This window comes from Lutra lutra, chromosome 1, assembly GCF_902655055.1.
Source record: "Lutra lutra chromosome 1, mLutLut1.2, whole genome shotgun sequence".
Lineage (NCBI taxonomy): Eukaryota > Metazoa > Chordata > Mammalia > Carnivora > Mustelidae > Lutra > Lutra lutra.
Genome location: NC_062278.1, coordinates 136,427,627 through 136,454,183, shown reverse-complemented (window position 1 = coordinate 136,454,183; position 26,557 = coordinate 136,427,627). Strand labels below are relative to the sequence as shown.

The window sequence follows — 26,557 nt, the reverse complement described above, 5'->3', positions numbered from 1 at the left end:
ATACCAGAGCATGTTTTAAATTTTGAAATACCTCAAATTGTTTTCCTGCTCAAAAAAATAATCACTGTTCACAAAACAAGATTTGTAAGCCAAAATATAATTAGGAAGATTGCACAAAGTGATGATTAAATAGGAAATAAGAAAAAAAAAACCTCTTAGGAGTAGGACTTTGTCAGAACATAAACTGTTTGGAATCATTCATAATCTTGACTGTTATACTGCTGTGTGGTTCTCTTTATTTGTTCACTGAATACCAGTGGCACCAGATGCTCTTGTTGTGCCTCTGGTGACGCTAATAATATTCTTTAAAATTTTAGATTATACTTTTTTAATGCCCTCAAAATTACTTGAATGAACAAGTGACAGGAGCACCACATTTTATCCAAAAATTGTGGGTTTTTTCTGTGCCTCGAAGGTCAAATAGTTTGGGTTTTGACAGACTAAGTGAAAAGTTCCTTCTTTCTAAGTCAGAGCTAATCATATAAGAACATGGAAATCGTAAGAGCTAACATCTGGAAAGTAGAGAAAGATGTTTGGGTAGATTTGATGGATACTGGATTTTAGAATATTCGATACTAAGCTCTCATTTTAAAGTAGTATGAATTTTTAATGTAAATAATTAAAAAAAGGAATGATTAGCCTCTTTTATTAAAAAAGTGGTTTAGGATAATCTTTCCACAGAATTTTCCAATTCAAACAACTGTCGAAATGTATTCTGATTTTCTTTAATCTTAAACAATGGAGTATTTGCTCTTTTCCTAACTTTGGTATATCACAACTAGATATTTTTTTAAAATTTAATCCTGTTTCCTATGCTAAGGTTTCATTAATTTCGTAAAAAAGGCAAATTTTTGGTAACTGAAGACCTTACACATTTTCAGTCCATCTATTGATGTTATAAAATCTATGGGCAGATGTGGAAAAATGCAAGGATAATGAAGTTGTGTATTCATTTCAATATTTAGACTAGTTTATTTTAATTTGCCTGGTTGAATCCAGAACCGTGGATGAGAGCTCCTAAAAATAGGATGACTATTAAATATTAAGGGCCATTGCCCCTATGCTCAAGAAGTTTTTCAATAGTAGGAAAGAGTGACATAATCAATTTTAAGCTAACATATCCAGTGCTGTTGTTGAGGTATGGATAGATAATATGAAAATTTAAAGGAGAGGCAGTGAGGGGCACCTGGGTGGCTCAGTTGGTTGAGCGTCTGCGTTCAGCTCAGGTCACGATCTCAGGGTCTTGGGATTGAGCCCCAAGTTGCCTATATGTGTATATAGGCATTTGGTATTAGAGTGCAAAGGGAGACCCAACAGGTTATGAGACCAAAGAAAGTGAACAGGGATAGGATCATGATGGATGTCTTTATCCAATAAATATTAGGAAGCTCCTGAAAGGTTCACAGCAAAAATACAGTCAGTGTTAGATCACTCTGGTAGCCCTATGGAAAACAAACTTAAGGGAGACAAGAGTAGAGCAAGCAAGTAAGATAAAAGGTAAGACAGAAGTCCAAGGGGAAAACTGTAGATTAGAGAAATCCTCAAAACTAAAGTCAGTACGTCTTGGTGCATAAATATGATGGGTGAGGGAGAACAGGAAGTCTAAAATGATCTCCAGCTCGGAGAGTTGAGTGGCTGGGTAATATGCATAACTTGGATAGGAAATGCAAGGATTAGCAGGTTTTAGGAATGGAAATGATTATGTTTTGGCCCTACTGAACTTGAGATCTGTGAGAAATCACAACCTGAAGATTTGGAAAATAAAGCTCAATGTCACAATCAGGGCTACAGATTCAGTTTTGCAAATGGTTAATAGGTATGTGTTAGTTAAAACCATAAGAGTAGATGTGACCCCTAAGAATAGGGTAACCATATATCCTGATTTGTTTGGGGCAGTCTTGATTTACACCTGCTAGTCAAGAGTGGTAATTATTAATACTTCCCTCTTTCACTCTCAAAGGCATCCCATTAGGATGATAAGTATTACACACTCAGCCTATCTAAGGCGGGTGCTTACAGAAAAAGAAGATGGGCAAAGATGGAACTCTGAAGTTGACCTCAGTGTTTAAGGCACCAGAGAAGGAAGGGCTTGTGTTGTAACCTCATAGGACTGTATTATCTGAGCCAAGGGAAGTCATGTGGGTTGGGAATACTGAGGTATAAAAAGGTCAAGCAGGAAATGTCCATTCAGACTTGGCCCTCTAGAGGGACAGTCATCAAATACCTTTGCCAGAATGGTTTAGTGGAGTGGTAAAGCAGAGGCTAGATTATGATGGGTTGAGGAGTGACTGGACAGTTAAGTATAATAGCTTTTCCTACAGTTTTGTTGTCATTCCTCTTGTCTTCTGTATAAATTACAGTTTCAAATAAAAAGTCCATTAAATGAAAAGGAAAGAATGTGGAGATAGCATGTGTAGAATAATCTTTAAAGAAAGCGGAGCAGAGGAGAAGAAAGATGTAACTAGGGATCAGTGCAGAGGCAAGGAAAGGTGGATGGGTGTCTTTAGGATGAGATCAGGGTTCACTGGAGATGGGGGAGAACCAACCAAGGGTTTACTTCTCAATCAGTCTTAAGTTCTATGAAGGATCAATACTAGTTTTTCCCCCGCTCCATTGATGAGATCTATGAAAAGATAAATTATCCTGTTTACTTGAGGTTTTTTACTTGTTTATTGTTGTTCACACCCACTCCCCTACCCCACAACAAGAGACCAGATTTTGTCTGTCTTGGTTTCCCTGCTATATCCTGGCATCCAGAACAGGGCCCAGTACATAGCGATCTTGACAAATATTTTTTGAGTGAAATAACTGAAGAAATAAGGGCTTAGAGACAGTGGAATGAAGTCAGGAATCCTGTGGCAGACTGACTGGGGAGCAGGAATAAAAGCTGGTGCTGATCCAGGAAGAATGTACTAGGCAGGTTTCAGAAGTACGCTAGTTTACAGGTAGACGGGATGGGAAGTGGAGGAATCCCATGTCTGATAAAGGAGGAAGCAAGGTTGTCTGCTGTGAGTGAGGCATGGTAGGGTTTTAGGAGTTTTAGGGGAATTACCTGGGAAGTGTGGGAGAGATGGTTGACCGTGGACCTGGACAAGATGGTCTAACTGTTGAAGATCCTATTCTGCAGAGACAAACAGTGGGCAACAGCACCAGGACTTAACGTTATGATTTTCCAAGGCATGCTCAGCAGTCCAGGCAAGATACAAAGAAAGCAGCTCATGATCTAGGCTCCAAGCGACGCCCAGGTCCAAATCATTAGGTAGACCTGAAGGGAAGCAGAAGGATGGAGGGTATTGAGTGCATTTTATGAGGGTGGTTTGGGATGTGTGGGAGAGGAAGACATGGCCAGGAAAAGATGATGGGAAAATCAGAGTGTGAAGAGATTTAAATAAAGTAGGGTATGAGATTGAAAAGCACCAGAGGTGTGGTCAAACAAGAGGACGTGGAGCAGTTCTGGGTATGGCCAGAACAGTCGAAGTTAGTTTAGGGGAAAGTAAGTCATTGAGGAGATCAAGATATTGTGAGGCAGCTGGGATTTTTGTTTGGTCCTCTGTGGACACTTAGCCAAGAATCATGGTAGCAAGGTGGCATCCTCTGCCCCCCTGCTGGAGGTTGCCCAGGCAGTGGTAACTCCAGGAAGGCTGGGCCCAGAGTCACAGGCTTTACAACCCAGAGGAAAAGATGGAGAGGGAGAGGAGTAGCAGGAGGAGGACTCTGAACAGGATTGGGTCAAATGCATGGGAGGATGGGACTAGTAAACGAGCTTACAAAGACAAGAAGAAGATGGACAGTTCGCCAGCCTCAGTGTTCCAGTTAGAACTTTAGTGTCAAGTTTTTATTCCATTTCAGTGGATTCTAAATCTAGCAGGTGCCCTGCCTAGAGCATCCAGAGTGGTGATGTTTATTACATGTAGTAGTTTCAAGCCCATTCATTCAAAAAAAAGTCTAACTGAACACCACAGTGTGAGGCTCTGGGCATTACATATATTCTCTTCAAGCCGATATATTTATAGGTGATATATTTATAGCTCAAAGAATGATATATATATATAGGTGATATATTTATAGCTCAAAGAATGGTGCGCTTGGGGAAACTAAAAGAGCCTTCCTCCAGTGACCGCATCCTCCTAGGCGTTCAGTGTAGGGCTTCAAAGGGCCAGTGATCATGCTGATACTGTGCAAAATATCGTGTACGTGTGCATTTCCCAGGGCCGAGGGTATATACTTTACATCCTCTTCTCAAAGGGCTATATAACCTGAAAAATGGTCAGCTGCATCTAGTCTAAAATCCTGATTTTACAGGCACTGATGAGGTGTGAAGATATGCTGAAGTCCTAACCCCTAGTACCTCAGACTATGACCTCTTTGGAAATAGGTTGTTGCAGATATCATTAGTCAAGATGAGTCATATTGGAGTAGGAAAGGCACCCTAATGCAATAGTGTCCTTACATAAAGAACATATCTGGACACAGACGTGCACAGAGGGAAGCTGACGTGAAGATGCACAGGGAGAATAATGCCATATGAAGACGGAGGTACAGATTGGAATGAGGAACACCAAGGTTTTTGAGCTGTCACCACATGCGAGGAGAAAGCGTAGAACAGGTCCTCCCTCTGAGCCTGCGAAGGAACGAGCCAGCCCTGGAAGTGGGAAGTGACGAGGGTTCTTCCCTGCAGGTCTGAGAGGGAGCATGGCCCCGTCAGCACCTGGACTTCAGACTTGTATCCTCCACAACAGTTGGACAATAAATGTCCCTGGTTTTAAACTGTCCAGTTTTTAGGCACTAGGTTACAGCAGCTCTAGCAAACTAATACAGTGCCCTTGGCAGTTAAGTGATTTAAAACAGTCACAGTTGGTCTGTGGAGCTGGGTCCTCGTGCCCTACTCCCGTCTCCCCTTTGTTCTTGTTCTGCCCCTTTCACTACTCGTGGCATCTCATACTTAATTTTTAACAAAAGTACCCTTATCGTGTTCTTTCTGTACCTGGAACAAAGCTTTCATTCACTTTAAAAGTAATCCAGTTAGTCAGGCAAGTACAGTATTCAACCACTTAATAGATTTCGTATAAACATCTTCATGAGGCTTCAAAGTTTGAGCCCAGCTGCCATATTTGGATGTTAGGAAGCTGGATCGAGGCCATAGGGCTAGTGGCAGGCGGGCTGGTTCTCATATTACCTTTTCTGTTCCTCAAGCCCTACCTTGATTTTATTAAGTAAAAAGTAAAATAGCACATTGGGAAAAATAATATGAACATTATACAGATTTTAAAATTTAACCATTGAAGTCATGGTCAAATGGCTATTCTTTGAATGAAACTTTTGCTTTACTAAAATTACATAGGATCCATTTCGAAATAGAATTATTCCCAAACATTTTAATCAAACCATAACAAGTTCATTGTCTTATGTTGTTATAAGAAGTGTTTTTTGATTCTTTGCAGCATTATATGGATGAAGTTTATATACACTAATAAAGGTTAGGAGATAAGGAAGTCTACTCATGAACCATTACTCCTATAATAGTTTATTAATAGCCATACTCTCATCACAGTATTGTTTTTACGGCCTTATTCCGAACTGTAATAAAGTCACTCATGTGGCTCTCTCTTTCCCCTGGCACTACTTACCTAAATTGTACTTCTATTTTCAGGCCTAGGACAAGGCAGCTTTTTCCCAAACCTTCCCCAACTATTCTAGCCCATATCGATTTCTCACTTTTGTATTCCTAGAAGATTTTAATCAATACAATGCAGTGTAGCATTTAATTATACTCTGTCTTACGCTGTTCCTTATTGCACGTTAGTCCTACCTTCTAAAACAGATTGTAAGCTCTTCAGAACCAGAACCACATGTGTTACAGTTCTTCCCTAACCTTCAAAGCATCTGGCGCTCTTCATGTGCTCAGTTTTGGGGGTGGTCTCAATGGAAGGGTAGCCTAAAGGCCCGGACTGGGGAGGTGGCATGGATATGTGTACAGTAACTGCTGAGAAGACAGGTGCCAAGAAGCTTTTAGAATAAGAACTCAAATGAATAGTTTTTTTTTTTAATATACTTTTTTTTTTTTAAAGATTTTATTTTTATTTATTTGACAGAGAGAAATCACAAGTAGGCAGAGAGGCAGGCAGAAAGAGAGAGGAGGAAGCAGGCTTCCTGCTGAGCAGAAAGCCCGATGTGGGGTTTGAACCCAGGACCTGGGATCATGACCTGAGCTGAAGGCAGCGGCTTAACCCACTGAGCCACCCAGGTGCCCCTTTAATATACTTTTTGACATGGCTTTTTTGAAGCAAGCATTGTCTACTTTTTAGCATCAGATTTTTCACCTCTCTTTTTCTGTTGATTTAATTTTTTGATGAGTGCCTAAGAAAAACATTTCTCCTGATTTACAATAACTAAAACAATATAGTCAACTTCATTTAACAGTAGATTTTCCTAACTAGAAAGTATCTCTTACTGATTTCTTCCCCTTCAGTTTTCTCTCCTTTTCCCCATGAGAGGACTCTGGACCCAGGGAAACAAACTGAGGGTTTCTGTGGGTGGGGGGTAGGAATTGGGGTAACAGAATGATGGGTTTTAAGTAGGGCACATGTTGTGGTGAGCACTGGGTGTCATGTGCAACTAATGAATCATCAAACATTACATCAAAAACTAATGATATACTATATGTTGGCTAACTGAACATAATAAAAAAGATTAAAAATTTAAAAAAAAAAGAAAGTATCTCTTAAATGTTTATGGTATCTTTTAACATATACTCTCTCTGAACACTTGGTAAATGGAAAACTTTTCTTCTTGGCCCTTTTACCCACTTCTTACCTTGTGTTTTCAGCCAGCATGAACATGTCACAACCCTGTCATTTTCCTGGGTTTTCTCTAGGGTCATCTTTAGCCATCTCTTGGCCTGGCTTTGTGTGGCAGTTGTATCTTCTTCATGGCTTACAAACATCGTTCCTCTTCATTTTGCTTTAGATCTCTGCTTAAACTCCTCAGCCGATACCTGTCTCTCTGCCAGTGTTTCCATCTGTCCTCCCCCAGAATTTCTATTTCTCTATTTTCTCATTAAGAGCATGTTCAACATTATACTGATGTCAAAATGCAGTTTATTTCAACTACAAATCGAATTTATTCATCTTTCCTGGGAAAGCTTTACCCAACCTCAGGGACTAAGAAACAAAGGCTCTCTTAAATTACATAGTAGTGTGTTACAGAGTTTTTATCAAAGCACAAATTGGTGGTCTTGTTTTTTAAGGAGTGTTTAAGCACTTCCTGACTGCCAGCTCTCTTCCTTCCCAGACATTAAATGTTGCCACTCATTTTCTGACCATCGCAGACATGTATATTAATATAACCCTTTGAATTACAAATGCCATTTATATTTATATTTTAGTTTAAAAATCTTTTAAAATTTCACTAAGTTAGGCTGATACATCATAGTAGTGCTTTTTTTTGGTGGTTAGATTTTTAAAATCATAGACCTTTCTTTTTTTTTTTTTTAAGATTTTATTTATTTATTTGACAGACAGAGATCACAAGTAGGCAGAGAGGCAGGCAGAGAGAGAGGAAGGGAAGCAGGCTCCCTGCTGAGCAGAGAGCCCGATGCGGGACTCGATCCCAGAACCCTGAGATCATGACCTGAGCCGAAGGCAGCGGCTTAACCCACTGAGCCACCCAGGTGCCCTAGACCTTTCTTTTTAAAGAAGTTTTAGGTTTGCAGCAAAGTGGAATTGAAAGTACAGAATTCCCAGGTACCCCTACCCCCACATACACACAGCCTACGCCACTATCAACTTCCCTCACTACAGTAGTGCATTTGCTATCATTGAGCCTATAGTGACACATCATTACCACTTAAAGGCCCTAGTTTACAATATAATTTGTACCTTCTATGGATTTGGACAAAACGTATAGCAACATCTATCCCTCATTATAGTAAGATCTGCGTAGTTTCCCTGCTGTAAAAATGTTCTGTGCTCTGCCTGTTCCTCCCCATAACCCATGACAACCACTGATTTTTTTATTATCTTCATAATTTTACCTTTTCCAGAATACAATATAGTTGGAATCATACAGTATGTAACCTTTTTAGATTAGTTTATTTCACTTAGTAATATGCATTTAAGTTTCCTCCATGTCTTTTCATGGCTTGATGGCCCATTTCTTTTTAGCACCAAATAATATTCCATTGTCTGGATGTACCACAGTTTTTTTATCCACTCACCTACTAAAGGACATCTTAGTTTCTTCCAACTTTTGGCCAACTATGAATAAGGCCACTGCAAATATCACTGTGCAAGTTTTTGTGTGGACATAAGTTTTCATTTCATATGCATAAATACCAGGGAGCATGATTGCTGGATAATATGGTAAATTTGAGGAGCTCAGTACAATAGATGGATTCAGGAACTCCAGTATACCATCTATGGGCAAAAGCCAGCAACATTACATGCATCACTGGAAATATTCAAGATTCCATGTCCATCTCTCTGTCAGAACACAAAGTGAAGAGTCCTGCAAGTTGACTACAGTCATTCTCTCTGATGATTAGAGAAAAGGTGATGGTGATCTTGGTCTTCCTGACTACTGACTTCCCCAGCTTTCTCACCCAGTTCTCACCCTCTCTCCTTTTCACCTTTTTTCTTGGCTTTCCCCACTCAGTTACTCCCTCACCTCACCTAGATTCTTCTTTTCTGTCAGTTCACCTGCCCAGATGCTGAGTAGAAATGTTATTAAAGAAGTGATTAAGGATATAATATATGATGTGTTATATTGAGCTCCTGCATTTACCCCTGTTGCTCCTGAAACCCCATTAAATAGCATAAACACACAGGACACAGAGAATTAGGAAGGAGATTACAGAGATTTTTGGAAGTAGGAAAGCAGATGGGTGAGTGATAACTGACTTAGCAGATCCAAGAAAGCTAAATACAAAATTGATAATGGAGAAAGCCAAGAAATAACCCATAAAATTCCTAAAAGCATAGAAATTGGCAGTGCTAGGTATCACATGGAAATTGGTAGAGGGAGGGAAAAAGTTAAGACTGAAAAACAAGAACTAGTCAAAAGTGTATTTAAGAAGCTGTTACATACTCAGGTTTCCAGCCTTACTCGGATCTCTGACCAGTACGTCGAGGATTTATCCTAGAGGTGGTAAAATGGATGTCTGGACTAGGGACCTGGGGAGTTTCTGTGAACATGGAGCCCACCAGTGTGCTTTTACCATCTTTAGTATTCCCAGAACACTAGAACCAGACTGCCTCCCTGTAGAAGAAATTTGGGAGATTCTTCTCTGGGGGAACCCAGTGAGCCCAAGAGAAAAGGCCTAAAAATGTAGGCTCAGGGATTACCCAAGAATGACCATGTTAACCCTAGAGTTAACAGACCCACTTGTCAGTGCACACAAAGCTTCAAGTTATCTTTGGACTCGCCCATTCTTGGACATGAGCAGATCACCAAAAAATCACCAAACATTTGAGGGAAGCATCAAAATGAAAGCAGGGATCTCAATAAGCAACCAGGAGAAAAAAACAACTGTGAGTACACAAAGACTACACAGGGTGGAGGAAATGTCTCAGGGAGCTAGGAAAGACATAGGTCAAAGGAAATAGTGTTGGCACTTGGGGGGCTCAGTTGGTTGAGGGTCTGCCTTCAGCTCAGATCATGATCTTCAGATCCTGGGATCAACCCTGTGTCTGGACTCCCTGCTGAGCAGGGAATCTGCTTCTCCCTTTTGTACCCCACCCCTGTCGCAGCTCATGCAAGCTCGCTCACTTGCTCCGTCTCTCTTTCAAATAAATAAATAAAATCTTAGAAAAGGAAAAAATGTAATTGAAAATTAAAACATGATGCAAATAAGATGATTGGAATATAAAATTGAAAAAATATCCCAAGAAGCAGCACATAAAACAGAGTTAGAAAATAAGAAAGAAAATTAAAGGACCAGACCAGGAGATCCAACATCTAGATAATGAGATTTCTTTTAATAGAGAGACAGTAGAAAGAAATAACAAACACAGAATAAACAAAAAACAGAAGGGAGAAAATCATCAGTGAAGCAATTAAAGAGAAATTTCCAATTGAACAGAAAAACATGAGTTTCTAAATTGAAAGGGTCCATTATATATGAAAATACATGCAAATTAAGGTGCATTACTATGAATTTAGATGGGGGTGGGGAGAAGAGAAATAGGTCACGTAGAAGAATGGGAGTTAGAATGGTTTGAGACTTTTTAACTGGAAGCCAAAATACTCTGGAACAGAGCTGCCAATTTTCTGAGGGAAACGTATTTCCAGCCTGGAATTCCATACCTAGCCTAACCATTAATTGTCACAATAAATCTTTAAACAGAGAAGTTTTCAAAAAATTCATGTCCTGTGTATAAAGCTTTTAGAGGATGTGTTCCATCAAAACAAGGGTGTAAAAGCATGAAAGAAGAAGGTAGGTACTCTAGGAAACAAGGATACAACGCTTGCAAGAGGTAAAGGGCATCTCTGGGAGGAGGGAACAGGCCAGAGATCTCATGAAAAATTGAGAAATGTCCTCAAAAAAATGAAAGAGGGGGGGAGAGAGGGAGGGAGAAAAAGAAATGGCTAAAACGACCTAAAATCTTTTTTGAAGTTTCAAAAATATATGTATACAACTGGGAGAGTATATAAGGCTAAACTCCTATTAAATACATACAAGACACCATAAATGAAAAATATGGCAGTTATAAACTCCAAGAAAGAAAGGTGGCTGTGGAAAAAGGGGGAGTAGTCATGATATACTGTGTAAGATAACATTTGCCTCGTTATAAAAATGGAAACTCTAAAAGTTGACTTACTGGAATTATGGTGTAACAGCATCAAGGGAGGGATACCAGGAGCTCATGTGTGGCTGTAGAGGCAGAGGGTTGGCTTTCAGTATTCAAGGTGAGTTAAAGCTTCTTCTTGACTGGGAAGTCAGTAGATAACATTTAAAGTCAGAGCTAGTAACATTAGCATGTTTATTTCCACAATATGGGAGGTAATTTTTTTTTTTAATCAGCTAAAAGAAAGCAAATGCCACTGGCGATTGGGAAATAGGGGGGTGGGAAACAGCAAGTGCTATTTTCGTTACCAGCCTTCTAGAATGATTGGATTTTTTACACTATGTACATGTATAACTTTCATAAAAATCAGAACTATGTTTTAAACTTCCACAGAGAAATAATGAAAAGTTGCTATATTCTTTAAGTAGCCTTATTATGTAAATTCGTTAACATTTTTATTGATAATTTCTTATTGTCTGCTTTTGCTTTTCTGTTTCTCTCTCATATGCACACATATCTCAAATTTAATTGCATATAAAGGCCTATCCATTTTTCCAACAATTCTGCCCACTATACCCCTCAGCCCCTTGCTTACTTTAACTATCCACCTTCCCCTCTCTGTGGTATCACCGGAATTTCAGCTGGCCCCCTGCATCCTATCCCTCTTCCTCCCTCCCACTGGTCACCCTGTGCTGGTATTAATCTTCCTAAAACCAAACCGGATCACATTACTTAGTCTTCTAGCAGAAGTAGCAGCTACAGAGTGAAATCCAAACTCCATCCCCTCTGGATAAGCAGGACCCCCACCTGCTTCCATGTCTCCATTTCTCCTCAGCACTCCTGTCACAGGAACCACGCAGCATCCTGCCTCCGTTTACTTCCACTTGTTGCCTGATGCTCACTGACCTTGCAGCTTTCCACTCGAGCAGTTGTCACAGCCCACTGGATCCTCCACTGTTCCAGCTCTGTCCTGGGTTGCAGTTAGTCTGATCCTGCTCTTCTACTGAAGTATGAAGAGAAAGCGGAGATTGTGTCTTTTTTCTTGTGATAGCAGTACATGGATCAAAATAGGTATTTAATACATGCCTGTTAGCTGAGCAAATACAAGAAAGAGATATCGTCAGTACTTCTTAAATATCTTCTGTACCTCAGCCCTGTCTACTGACACATCTGTATTTCAGAGTCGGGAATTAAAAATCACTAAGCAGTGAAATACAACACACACACATGTGTCTGTATTCAGATTGACAAACAGTTAAAAACCTGACCTATGGTTTTCCTTCATTTGGTTAAAAATAACCAAATTGGTTAGAACTTGATTTAAAAATAAGAGGCAAAAACTATGAGTCATATTATTTATTATTATTAATGTTATTATTTCTTTCTTAAATTTTAATACATGCTAAATTTTGTAGATTTCATTTCTGTAACATTTTATAATTTGGAGATAGAACTTGGGCCCCGATTCTAGATATATCCTTAGAGTTACTACATTAATGGTAATAACTTGCATTAGAAGACTTAAAGGTTTTTGCACTGTATCATCTCACTAGTTCCCTTAATGGGTAACAAGGCAGAGATGATGACAGAACGTAGGCCTGTACAGGTAACTGATTTGTTTCAAGCTTAATCCTAGTTCTGTCAGCTCTCTGGAGCTAACGTGCAGTTATGCTGACTTCACTAGTACAATGTTCTTTGTCCTGTGCTCACACTCAACCGACTAGCAGTCCTCCACTTGGATGCTTGCTTGCTTACTACCTTTCCATTGACAACACTGTATTTTAAAAATACAAATTCTTGAGAAGATCTCTTATGTTGTTTGACCTGATTAAAATAAATTCTGTTTAAAGTGTATTAAGCTTGGAAAGCATTAAGAAGAGCACTTCTTAAAGGTTTTATTCTAGGGTTGCCTGGCTGGTTCAGTCAGTAGAGCATGTAACTCGTGATCTCAGGGTTGTGAGTTCGAACCACTCATTAAGTGTACCGATTACTGAAAATCTTTAAAAATATTTTTTTAAGTTTTTTTTCTAGAAAAAAAGATTGAGCTCTGCTGAACTTGAGATTGTTCTCTTTCCAAAAATCGAATTTAAATTTCTCGTATTTCTGCACAAAATCCACTAGAGAAATAGGACCATCCCATTTTTTTTAAGATTATTTATTTATTTATTTGACAGACAGAGATCACAAGTAGGCAGAGAGGAAGGCAGAGAGAGAGGAAGGAAAGCAGGCTTCCCGCTGAGCAGAGAGCCCGACTCGGGGCTCGATCCCAGGACCCTGGGATCATGACCTGAGCCGAAGGCAGAGGCTTTAACCCACTGAGCCACCCAGGTGCCCCAGGACCATCCCATTGTTTATGGAAGAGTGTGCGTTCGTGTTAGGTTTTGAGAGTGGATGTTGCTGTAATTGAAGGTGCTTAGAGAGGCAGTTGTCACGGTGGCAACCATATCTTCTGCATGCCAGGTACCTTGCAAGGCACTTACCTACACATCGGCTTTGTTTTCAGTGGAGAGGTAAAATAAATTATGTTAAGGCCTTAAAGTTTTCTTTTTTGTTGTTGTTAGCTAACTATCTTTAATTTTTACTCATGCTTATCTGTTTTCTCTGCCACTTAAGAGCTAACTACAAGAATTCATGCCTATTTCTAAATAATTTACTTTACCTGGCCTTATATATGGAAGGCTTTTCTCAGTGTATCTTAGAGGCTTCTCCGTGGCTACACATAGTTGGCATTCAAAAGCCATCTGCACTGTGTCTGAACTGGCCTTCTTTGCATGGAATTTTCTGCTAGGAATACAAGAAAGCATAGGATACAGTGGTCAAGAGTGAGGCTTTCAGCTATGCAGACCTTTGTTTAGCCCTCTCTGCCTTTCGGGAGCCCAGTGGCCTCAGATGTGTAGTTCATCCTCTCCGTAATGCCATCTCCTTGTCTAAAATGTGGGGTTGATGATAATACCTGCCTTAGTGGGGATTAGAAGGACTCATGGTGTGTTTATGTAATATATAGCAAGTTTCCAGGCCCATTCTAGATGCTTGATAAGTGATAGCTATTACTGTTCTTAATTTTAGAGAAATTTTTTAAAAAGAATTCTACATTTAGTTTTGTGTTCTTTGGTTAGTTGTTCCTGGTTCATTTTGTTACCTTGGGGAAAGTAAGTATATCTAAATACAAAATTAAATAATTTGAATGAAGTGTGTGTTCTACTTGCAAGTGTTAACAGTTGTAGGTGCAGTTAACTTTGAATCACCCGTAAGTTATTTAACTGTATTGCTCTAAGTTTTCTCAAAACAATAACATCCTCTGACCATCTTTACTGATTGCATTATGTTTTTGTTTGTTATGACTGGAGAAACTGTTTAAACCAGCTCCCTTAGACAACTCCAGAACAGTAATGTGCCATTTAAAAGTAGAGACAGAAGAGGCCGGCACAGCTTTGGGCGGTGAGAGTGCCAGTCAGCAAGAATAAAGTGAGAGGGGAAGCACACTCCCTTGCATCAGGGCTGCCTTTACAGAAACCCTGCAGCTAGAGTAAGCATCAGTATGGTTTTATCAGTGGAGGAAAGAAAGCCCATGAAGTTCAGCACCCTGCTTAAGTTCACACACATAATGAGTGCCTACCAGCATTCTAATCTAGATCTGATCAAGATTCTCACCTAGATCATCTGACCCCAGAACCAGTATATTTTCCTCACCTTTGTCTTCCATTTCTCTGAACACGCTCTTCAAAGTGTGTAGCTTCAGTACTTTGTCTTCAGAGCGTATACATGCTTGATTTCAATTGTAGGGAGATACCAAAACTTGGCCTTTTTTTAATCTTCACTTTGTTTCCTGTGTTACTGCCCTGCTCTGATGGAGTCAATGTTAGGGAAGGAACAGCACTGCACATGAGCTTCTCACGTTCAGCAAAACTTTGCTGTAAAGATCAAAAGTAAATTCTTACTTACTCTGTCAGAGCCCCACTATTTTGTTTATAAAACAACTTGTGTTATTCTCCCTTCCTACTCTAAATTGGGCACAGTAATTCAAAAGGGACTTAATACTTAGCATAGGTAATTGCAAATTAAGTGTTCTCAAAGTACAAGTTTTCCTTAATAAATTAGAGATAGTATTATCTGAAAATGGGACTATAGCAGAGGTAAAACTGTACCTATATCTTTTAGATTTTCAGCTGGGTTTCTTTTTTCTTCTTCTTTTTTAATTATTTTATTAACATATAATGTATTATTTGCCCCAGGGGTACAGGTCTGTGAATCGACAGGTTTACACACTTCACAGCACTCATCATAGCACATACCCTCCCCAGTGTCCATCCCCCCAGCCACCCTCTCTCTACCCCCCTCCCCCCAGCAACCCTCAGTTTGTTTTGTGAGATTAAGAGTCTCTCTCTTACGGTTTGTCTCCCTCCCCATCCCATCTGGTTTCACTTTTTCCCTTCCCTACCCCCCACAACCCTCTACCTTGCCTCTCAAATTCCTCGTATCAGAGGGATCATATGATAATTGTCTTTCTCTGATTGACTTATTTCACTCAGCATAATACCCTCTAGTTCCATCCACATCACTGCAAGTGGCAAGATTTCATTTCTTTTGATGGCTGCATAGTATTCCATTGTTTATATATACCACCTCTTCTTCATCCATTCATCTGTTGATGGACATCTAAGTTCTTTCCCTAGTTTGGCTATTGTGCACATTGCTACTATAAACATCCGGGTGCACATGCCCCTTTGGATCACTACATTGTATCTACCCAGTAGTGTGATTGCTGGGTCGTAGGGTAGCTCTGTTTTCAACTTTTTTTTTTTTAAGATTTTATTTATTTATTTGACAGGCAGAGATCACAAGCAGGCAGAGAGGCAGGCAGAGAGAGAGAGAGAGAGAGAGAGAGAGAGGAGGAAGCAGGCTCCCCGCTAAGCAGAGAGCCCAATGCGGTGCTTGATCCCAGGACACTGGGATCATGACGTGAGCTGAAGGCAGAGGCTTTAACCCACTGAGCCACCCAGGCGCCCCTATTTTTAACTTTTTGAGGAACCTCCATGCTGTTTTCCAGAATGGCTGCACCAGCTTGCATTCCCACCAACAGTTGTAGGAGGGTTCCCCTTTCTTCGCATCCTCGCCAACATCTGTCGTTTCCCGACTTGTTAATTTTTGACATTCTGACTGGTGTGAGGTGGTATCTCATTGTGGTTTTGATTTGTATTTCCCTGATGCCGAGTGACATGGAGTACTTTTTCATGTGTCTGTTGGCCATCTGGATGTCTTCTTTGCAGAAAAGTCTGTTCATGTTTTCTGCCCATTTCTTGATTGGATTATATGTTCTTTGGGTGTTGAGTTTGATAAGTTCTTTATAGATTTTGGATACTAGCCCTTTATCTGATATGTCATTTGCAAATATCTTCTCCCATTCTGTCAGTTGTCTTTTGGTTTTGTTAACTGTTTCCTTTGCTGTGCAAAAGCTTTTGATCTTGGTGAAGTCCCAATAGTTCATTTTTGCCCTTGCTTCCCTTGACTTTCGTGCTGTTTCTAGGAAGAAACATCTTCTGGGTTTCTTTCACACACACACACACAAAAAAAAAGGTTAATTAGAAAAACAGAAGTTTATTAACATATGTATGTTTTATTATTATTATATGATTATATATTCTATTATATAATAAATATGTATTATAGTTATGTAGTTAACATATGTTGACATATATATAAATGTATGCCTCATTTGTATATGGTAGAAACTTAGGAAAATGACCAACTGTCAAAGATACAGTTTTAGAACTCAGGATTAAATACCACCTTAATAAAGAAAGGTGGAGAGGATTTTTAGGAAAGATGAATGGGCCCTTCGAAGACTAGATGAGAGGTATGAACCTGTGACAAAGTTTGTCTTGGGGGAATTTATTACAACTGACTTCCTTCTGGAGGATTTATCTTTAGGCAGATAAGGGGAATTCAGAGAAAAGTCTCACCGTGCATTTGCTGTTTTTCAAGTGCCTATAGCTCGAAACAATCAATATACACAAGTGGCATACTTTAGGGTGGCATGTCCTGTACTCCTGGAGCAGGATTTTGCTTCATGAATTTGCATGCTAATCTTCTCTGTCATTCCAGTTTTAGTGTATGTGCTGCCAAAGTGAGTACCCCACAGCAGTATTTCAGGCGGCATGTTCTGCTACCCTTCAGAGCTCAGATTCATTTGCCATTATATCCCTAGTACCTAGTATGCCTAGCACTGTCTCTGTGTGTGCAGGATATAGAAGATGCTCAGGAAAGTTCAATAATGTTCAGTGACTGGATGGATGAAAGGAGGAAATGGGAGAAGGAATGTTAGCGCCTTCATTCATTCTGCAAGTGGAATATTAACGTATTAGTTGGCTTCCCTTACACATGTTATAGCTTCCGACAGCTTCAAAAGTTCTGTCTAGTTGTAAGAACAGGATTATTGCCCTCGTCCCTCCAAATAAATACCTGTCTATATCAGGCTCTCCTAGAGACTGGGTTATGCTGACCTTCCAAGCTCCTCAAAACTACCATGTGAGAGTAATAATACTAATTGACTCTTCTAGTTTGCAGTGACTCTTTGCATCATTGTGTTCTCTGATTTTTAAAACAATTGCTTTTTCAAAACAAAACCATGTATTAGAGCTTGGACCCTGTATCTAGGCTTTGAAATTTCAAATCTTGCTTCACTACCAAACCACTATATGATTTGGGAAAATGACTTAACCTTTCCAAATGTTAGTTTTCTCACCTGTAAGACAGGGATAATAATTTTACCCTTATAACACGATTGTCATAAAAATTAAATGAGATAATAAAGGGAAAGCTCTTGGAATAGGGCCTACTCTCGGTAAGTCTTTAGGGATTGATTGTCATCTTGTGGTATTAGTAGCAATAACCCCTTCTCTTTCTATATCTGCCCTTCGGCACTTTAATTTTCTTCAGAGTAAGGACTGTATTTTGTTTATCTCTGCATCCCCTCTAAACATAGCACCTGTCATCGATGAGGTACTCAACAAATAGCTATTGGATTGAATAAATTCAGCAGGTCACTTTTTTTTTTAAATCAGGAAGTTGTTTTCCACATGACCGAACTGAAGCTCAGAGAGGTTACCCACAACAGGTTTTGATCAGCGTCTGTCCACTGGCTGAACAGATTATGTCCTTTGATCTTACAGCAACCTTAGAAAAGGTTCAGATGGTATCCCGGGATTCAGACCCACATCTCGGAATCCAGAGCCCAGAACCATTTGCTTCTCTTACAAAATATACAGGAATTCTTCCCAGGCCAGTTACTAGTATATAAACATCATAGTATTTGGGAAAGTAGGAGTCGGAAAATGAATTGATTATCTAAGTTTTATTTATTAGTTAACTCTCAAAGAAAACCCTACATGGAAACATTATACCATTCTCAGTATACTAGCTTTTCAAATTCTAGAGGAAAAAGGACAACAAGTAACTGAAGGTGAATATGACAAAATGAAGGCATAAGAAGAGAAGAGTCTGAACAGATATAGAAAAGGTAGGATAAGTGAGTGCTTTACAAATGAAAGCAGATGTATGAAATTACAAGCTGTCAGATCAGCAACGGAAATGAAGATGATAAAGTGGTTCCTTACATAGATTATAATTATTCATTTTGCCCAGTCCTGTCTCCTTTCCCCATAATGTTCATGGGGGAGGGGTAGGAAGCTGTTGCAAAAAATGGTGCTTCCAACAAAAGAAAGGAAAAAAAAAGTCTAATAATCAAGGGTATTTCTGATCACAAACAGTTGTTAATGTTGTGATTTGTGTTGTTTCTATAGACTAGGTTTTCCTATGGAATATTTTTCAGCTTCTTGTTCTGATTAAAGGATTTCGTTGCAACAACACGAAGTTGTAACTGTAAAGTTTCTTCACAATCAGTGCTGTGGAGGCAGTCAGTGTGGCTTACAAAACAAGCATCGTTAATGGGCCCGACTGTGACAGCAGTGGCAGATGGATTGCCAAGAAATGAAGTAGTTTACATAGACCTGCCTGAAAAGATGTGTTTAATAATTGCGCCCATAATTAGGTTGATTTGGGAAAAAAATTAAATGACAGTCTAAGGAACACAGTTAGGCTTATCTATGAAGATTTGACATTTTTCCTCCAAGAAATGCTGCATAGATACTCTTCCCTAAATTTCTCATTACCTTTAGAAAAAAATAATTGGAAGAAATTATATTTTTTAACTTTGAATTATGTAATATTTATATATAAAAGAATAAATGTAACATATGTAACTTAGGGAGCATAATAATTAGGGTAAATATTATTTTATGAGAATTTTAAACTGGTTCTTTCCCATTCATAAGATTTTTGTTACTAATTTCTAAGTAGCAAAACTAGAGACATTTAAACACAGGCATATAAATGGCAATAAATATGCATGCTTCTAAGAGTTTATTTATATGGCAACCGTACACATCTCTATATCTGAGGCTCTACTTCCAACACCCCCTGAGGATAAGTGCTAGATATTAGATTGCAGTTAACAGTAAGTGTGCTGCTTCAAAGGCCATTTGGTAAAGATCCCTTCTCCCTATTTCCTTTTATCAAATTAATTGAGTTATTGGTTTACTTTCTTTGAATCTAAGTTGTTTTTTTTTTACTCTCAAGTAATGCAAACATCTTAAACAGTATTGCTTCTGAATTCCTTTTTTTTTTTCCCTCTTATTTAGTGATCTCTAGTAACTACCAGACCTGTCTTGGCCTTCTGATGCATTACCCACTAATTGGGGATGTACACTCATTGATTCTTAAGGCTCTGTTCCTTCGAGATCCAAAGGTAAGCTTTCCAAAGAGAATACGCACAATTTTAAGTTGGGGGAAAAATTGGTTTCTCGGCATGAATGGGGAATTTGTGTGATGACCGATGAATTGCCTAATAACAGAATTTGCCTGCCTAGAGCCTTAGGCAAAACTCACATACCTCACTGGCTAGCAACTTAGCAGGTAACTTAAGTGGACATTGCCATGAGAACCTGCAACACACATCTCTTGTCCCTCAGAAAGTCGTTCTGCCCTCCTCCTTCCTCATAACTCAAGGAAGTACTTCAGCAACTGCTTCTCCTTATAGCCACACTTAATCATCATTGGTACCCCTCACAGGAAGAGCCTCAGAGGCCATGTGAGGAGCAAGACATTAAAGCTATAAAAAGGACTGGTTCTGTGAAAGTTTTAGACATAATGAAATACTCAAATCATTTCATATTAGGAATATGTATTTTTTATTTTGTGGGTGAAGAGTTACCTAATAAAATAAAGATTTAAACAGACTTTAATGCTAATTTCTCTATTTGAACTTAAAGCAAGCCACCAAAATTTTCTTTACACTTCAGAGAAGAAGTGTGCTCTTTTACAACTAATGTTATATTTCTTGAAAATAAGAACATTTAATGATCTAAAAAAATCTGTGAATCCTTGATGCTTTTGAGCCAAACAAAAATATTGGATGAAGTATAAGAGAGAGAGCTTCAAACACAAGTATGAGAATGCCAGGCATTGGGTGGTAATCCCAGCCTTTGGCTCTTTGGCAGAATTCCCAACAGTCATGTTGGCAGTTGTCAAACTGTCTTTGAGTCAGTCTGTCTGTGGATCCATTGCCAAAGCTCTATCTGATCGACTTGGGCCTCCAAGTTTAACGTAAATTTTAATTTAAAAGGATTTCTGCTTTCCCTCGACTATTGACTTCAACATTTCAGTATGACCTTTATTTATTCTTTGATAGATTTAAAAGATTTTATTTCCTTGTGCTTATACCATTTTCTACAAACATACACAATTTTATATAACTTCTCCTACACAATATTTCATTGAGTATCAGAGATATAATCCATAATTTCTCTGATACATAAGGTAAAATTTTTTTTCTGGTAAAGCTTAGGAGTCTGATTATAAAATCAAAAATCCCATATTTTTATGTATGTATTTTTTATAAAAAATAACCACAACTATGAAATATCTATAAAAGAAATAAAGAATTTGACTACTCGTCAATGAGGTATATGAGTTTTGGTCTGTAAACTTAAGGTAAATTCTGTCAGCTCAGTATTAGGAATTCTTAGAATCATACAGAGTGGGAGAAAAATTTGTTAAAATAACTATCTGAATTCTGTACTTACATGATTTATTTGGCTTTGCTGAAGGGAGAAGTGAATATGTTATCTAAACCTATTGATCTTGGTAATTTTTCCCTGGCTAAATATGGTTGTTCTTGTTATGAATCATCCACTCTCCTAGAGGCAGGTTTCTGTATAATAAATCTCTCAGTGTTATTAGTGGAATCTGTGATTTTAATAGAGCACTTTTTATCTCAATAAGGTAGTGTGCATGATAGAATTATAATAAACCCAAGTCTATAAGCATTAAAAAATATATTCTCTAAGGATTAAGAGAAAAAATAATAGCATAATAGCCTAAGTATCTTTTAAAAAATAAAGTATTCTCCACTTTCACATTTAGGGTCTAACTAAGTAAAAACATAATCAAGATAATGGTCCAAAATATAGGACCTAAACTGATATTTCTGAGATAGAAGAGATTGATCAGGGAGAGGAGGGAATCATGTTTAAAAGGCTGTTGAGAACAAGTTTATAGAATGATGATATCTATAGGAAAAATAAAGAAAGATGTATATTTTTTGCAGGGGCTTTCACATGGTTAACCCGGCAAGATGATAGATTTAGTGAAGGAGCAAGGAGACTGAATTAGGACTCAGGACATTGGGTCAAATCTTGACTCTGCTAAAAACCATCCTTGTGATTTGGGGAAACTCATGCTTGCTGTATCTTGGTCTTCTCTTTTGGGGTTGAATTAAATTGTATCTAATGACCTGCCCAGCCAGAGCTCCTTTGTCCACAAAGAACTGACTTACAGTGATCTAATAAGATCCAGTCCAGTGCTACGGAAAGCAGACACACAGCACAAGTTTATATATAGCGTAGAAATCCACAAGTGGACAGAGTTTTCAGTGCAGTTATGTCATTATAAATTCATATAGCAGACCATTTACACTGAGGGGGAAGAAAAAGAGGGAAAGATGGTGCTAGTACCCCGCCCGTATCCTCTAAAAATCCAAACATCAGCGTGCTTAATTTTTTTCTTATTTATTATTAACAATGAAACACTTAAAATACTTGAATCATTCCCAATTGAAGGAGATCAGAGTAAGTATATAAACACATGGAGTCTCTGTGAAGTGAACTAGTAGAAGGATGAGATTTGAGGCATGAAAGTACATTTTCTCGTAGCCCAGTTCCTTGTGACAGTAGTGTTGAGTGCTGCTGACAGACTCAATAAAATAAAAATAAACAAGGACTCTGAACCCTCCAAGTTCATTGCCAGCTTCAGAAAAGCACTTTGTCCTACCGCTTTCCATAAATCCCAGTGGAGATTTCTCAGTTGAGAACAGACTCTGCAACTAGAGCACGAGACACTGAGCTTTAATTGTTTTATATCAGATGTAGGGTTTACTTCGAAAAGATTTCTTATTTGAACAGAGTGAAATAATGGGGCTGTAAACTGTAATAAGAAGATCATCCTCCTTCATAGTCTCTAAGCACTTTGATGTGCTCACTTTGGTCCTTATAACAAGCTAGGAGTTAGACAAAGGAGGTTATCTTTTTTCATTCTTTTTCAGTGTAGACAGGGTAAGGTTATGTGGCTTTCCCAAGGCCAAAAACTTGTAAGCTTCCAAGCTAGCTAGAGTGACTCCATGACCCTTGTATGTATACATCTCCTCCTGAGATTCCCAGCGTATCTTCTACCTCCTTCAGGAAGCCATTCCCAGGCTCAGATAGGACATGTTTTTGCCTTTGAGTCCCCCTAAGGACCCTGTATTTTAGCTGTTTTCTTATTTCTTTGCATCCATTATTCCGTATGATCCTGCTCATTTTTTAGTGTTTAGCTTTGTGTTCTGCAGTAGATGGTATTAAGAAAATAATGGTAGAATTGAATTCTGACACAGTTGGTAAGCCTCTCCCAGTGTACCGTATTGACTCTAATCTAAGTGGCTCTCACTCATTTAGCGTATTTCTGGAACCCAGACCCACATCCCATGGAAGCCATTGCCAGTTGTGTATATGTCAGCTGCCATTTTTATCAAGATCGTGAATGAACCCCACAACTTGAACTTAAAGGGAATCTAGTTCCTTAATTTGCTTTGTGTCACAATTGTTTGAAATCCTACCACCTTCATGTATTATGGAACAAAAAGACAGAACAAAGAATCTAGTTAATATACCCTACTGTGACTGTCAGAATTTCAGAACTGCAGGGAACCCAGAGTTCTAATCCAGCTTCTGCTTCTGTAGTTGAACAAACTAAGGATCTAAGTGAAGTTAGAGACTTCTTTAATACAGCTTGTCAGTGGCAGAGCCAGCAGTTGAACCCAGGTCTTCCAACCACCTTTCCACACAGGAGCTATAGCTTTTAAAACTAGTAGACTCCTGTTTACTAGTATGTGTCATTAAAAATTATTCCATTTATAATAGACATTTAATTTATATCTGTAATAAATAAAACTACTATGTATATATGTGGACCTAGAACTATTTGAAATTTTCTTAGATCTATACTATGTAAAGACACCAAATGTCAGATATCTGTTTGTAGCATCCTATATACTCTGTTCACCATAAATACAGTTTCTATACTTAGTTCCTCAGACCATGATCCTAATTCTCATTTTCTTGTCTTTATCATATTAAAACCACTGAGCAGATTTCCAAAAACAATCCACTAAATGAAGTAGAGGGATAGAAGGAGGACAGTCTGAAAAATATGAAGTGATTAAAAAACATTGTTCTAACTAGTTGTTCAAATTCAAAAAAAAAAAATTTTTAAAACCCAATTAGAAACAAAAGTCATAGGAAATGTGAACATATTGTGTTCCTTAAATAACCAGATGTTCTCTCCTTCCTGAAGGCAGTAAGGGCTAGGAATAAAAGGTTTAAAACTATTGTTTTAAGTTAACTGTGAATTTTGCAAATCTGTTTTTACCCTTTAGCAAATAAAATTCTAATACGGAAACATAAGCAAAGTAATTTTCATTTTTCGGTGCTCTCTTATTTGTGTTGTGTGTTGAAGTGTTAACCTTATCACAAAGACTTATTACAAATGAAATACAGTACATGGATTAACATTTTAGATTATGCAGTAAGAATTTGACAGCTACTGTTTGTTTTGAAGACTAGAATATTCTCCAAAAATATTTCTAGTAAGTTTGCAAGCAACCCTTTAAGCAGTGATGGCTATTGTTTATGGAAGAAAATTGCTAGAAATAAGACCATTTAATTTCATAGTCATTCTTGTACACAAAAACACTATAAAAAATATAGTGTACAATGTTCTTATGCTTGGCCAATTCTGTTTTGGCTTTTATTTGGAGTTATATTAAATTTTGCCATTTTAAATTATAAAAAGTCTAAATATTCAGATTTCAGATTTTAGGCAGGTAATAGATTTTTACCCTTTTAATTCCAAAAAACCCTACTGTAGGTGTTACTTTTTAAAAATATCAAATGGCTTTGGTAAAATATCATCTATCAGAATTGAAAAATGGTGAATGGATCCAAACCTACTACCAGTCAAGTGACAGTGTTGGAAAATGTGCATCACAGTAATGGTATCATAATTTTTTTCCTCTGAGTAGTAACCTAAAAACCACACATACTAACTCTTTGAGGAAGATGCACAATATCCATTTATTTACTTTTCATGATGTTCCCATTCAGATTTTCCAGTATTAGTTTTTAATCAGATTTTCTCTTATAGAAAGAATGCTACTTCTGTTTTCTTCATCCATTTTTATTCCCTAAAAAGCTGGAGCATTTCTCTGAAAATTGTCATTCTTTGAGAATCATTTGTTTTTGTTTTCTCTGTTAATGACCCCCCCAAATATTTTTTCTTTGTATCTGAGCTATGCAACTACATGCTATTCTTTTTTTTTAATCTTTAGATTACAGACAATTGAATGTTTATTATTAGGTATTAGTGATTAATCAGGTATAGACTTTTTTCACATAGATCAGCACTGAAAAAACCTTAAGTTTTACCTCTGAAGTAATTGGTGCCTATCAAAAATCTGTAAGGAAGTAATCTGAAAATCTTTACTAAACCAATATTTGAAATTTGTTCTTATTGTAGACATTTTATAAAGTAGAGTTGTGTTTCTCAAAACATGTTAAGTCTTGTTAGGGTCCTCAAATAATTTTGAATTTTTTTTATAAAAATATTTTGAATTTATTAATTTATTCAACAAATCAGTCTTTACTGTGTACTATCTAGAATGCAGCAGGCATTGTATATATACACATATACAATATGTGTATATATGTATATATATTTATATATGTGTGTGTGTGTATATATGGCCTTTATCATAAATACACAAGTAAAGTACTCAATTTATCATGTGTTCTAAAGGATACAAATAGGGCATCATTAAAATAATAAGAGAAGGAAGAATCTGGGCTGAGTGAAACCTAATTTATGTAGGTTGGTCAAAAGACCCTCTCTCTGAGGAGATACCACTTTAGGTGAGAACTAATGGAGGAGAAGGCATCAACCAGACAGAGAATAGGGAGAAGAGTCTCTAGATAGGGGAACAGCAAACATTCCAAAGTAGAAAACTGCCAAGAATTGTTGATGGAATTGAAGGAAGATCTACAGCATAACTAGAGCCAGGAGCTTGGGGACCACCTGCCCGAGACAATGGACGAGCCAGGGAAGGCTTGTTATTACTTTATTCTTCCTGCGCAGTCTTACGTGTTGATATACAGTAAAATTATTTCTGAGGTCACATTTTGAAACTCCAAAAAGATTGCTGGATGTGTGGTGATTCTTCTGATGATTAAGACATGCTTTCATTACACACTTCTCCTATTCTCAGCCAGAAGTTCTAAGAACTCTTCTTAAACGAGTTCCTCACTTGGTAGAGCATACTCACTTATTCAGACATCTAAGCTGTCACTTGGGTCTGACCAGTAGCCAATTGCATGAGTTAGGAAGATTAGCCAGGACCCTGAACATATATTATGTTTATCTTTTTAAAAACTGTCTTGGCTTCCTTCCATATGATACCAGTCTCAGTCAGCATTGCTTTCATTATATCAGTTTTCTGCTTCACTGCGTAGTGACAAGGGAACTAGGCCAGTTTTTGTCACCTCCCAAAATGAGCACTCTGCTGGGTCAGGGATTAGAGCTCCAAGAGCAGTAACCCAGTGACAGCCACTCGAGGGAAGCACAGAATTCAGGTTCCACTCATATCACAGCCTGCTATATGTATTGGGCAACTCACTCCTCTTGAACTGTAGAATGAAGAGGCTAGACCACATAATCCCAGCAGGCCCTTCTGGATCTATTTTAGCACGATACAATTCAACAGATACACTTTTTAATTACCTGCTGTGGGCAGAGGATGAGAACTGGTCTGTGGGACTAGGACATAGTCCTCTATAGATGTAAAAAACTAATTGTTATGGAATATAACTTGAGTGAGAGTATAGGAGGGGGAATGGCTAATTTGGACTTGGAAAGTTAGAAAGACTTCCATTTGGAAGAGGCTTTCCAACTGGGCTTTGAAGAATTTTCCTGGGAGATGTTACTCTGTCTTAAGAAAATAGCATAAGCAGAGCTCCTGAGAACTGCTGAGGCAAGTGGCCAAGCTGGGCCTTGCAGTTCTCCATCCAGACTCACTCAGTGACCCCTTAAGGGACCTAGAGAATGACATTGTCCCCTCTCAGTACCTCATGTAT

At 38.2% G+C, this 26,557-nt stretch overlaps 1 protein-coding gene across 7 annotated transcripts in view; it reads left to right on the top strand.

Annotated features, from left to right (window-relative positions):
- TBC1D5 (TBC1 domain family member 5) overlaps positions 1-26,557 on the top strand; it is a 560,004-nt gene that overhangs the window by 420,018 nt on the left and 113,429 nt on the right. For all 7 annotated transcript variants that reach the window (XM_047737636.1, XM_047737648.1, XM_047737657.1 and 4 more), the window contains one exon: positions 19,481-19,587. In XM_047737636.1, the coding sequence (XP_047593592.1) occupies positions 19,481-19,587 (107 nt within the window). The remainder of the gene's footprint in view (positions 1-19,480; positions 19,588-26,557) is intronic.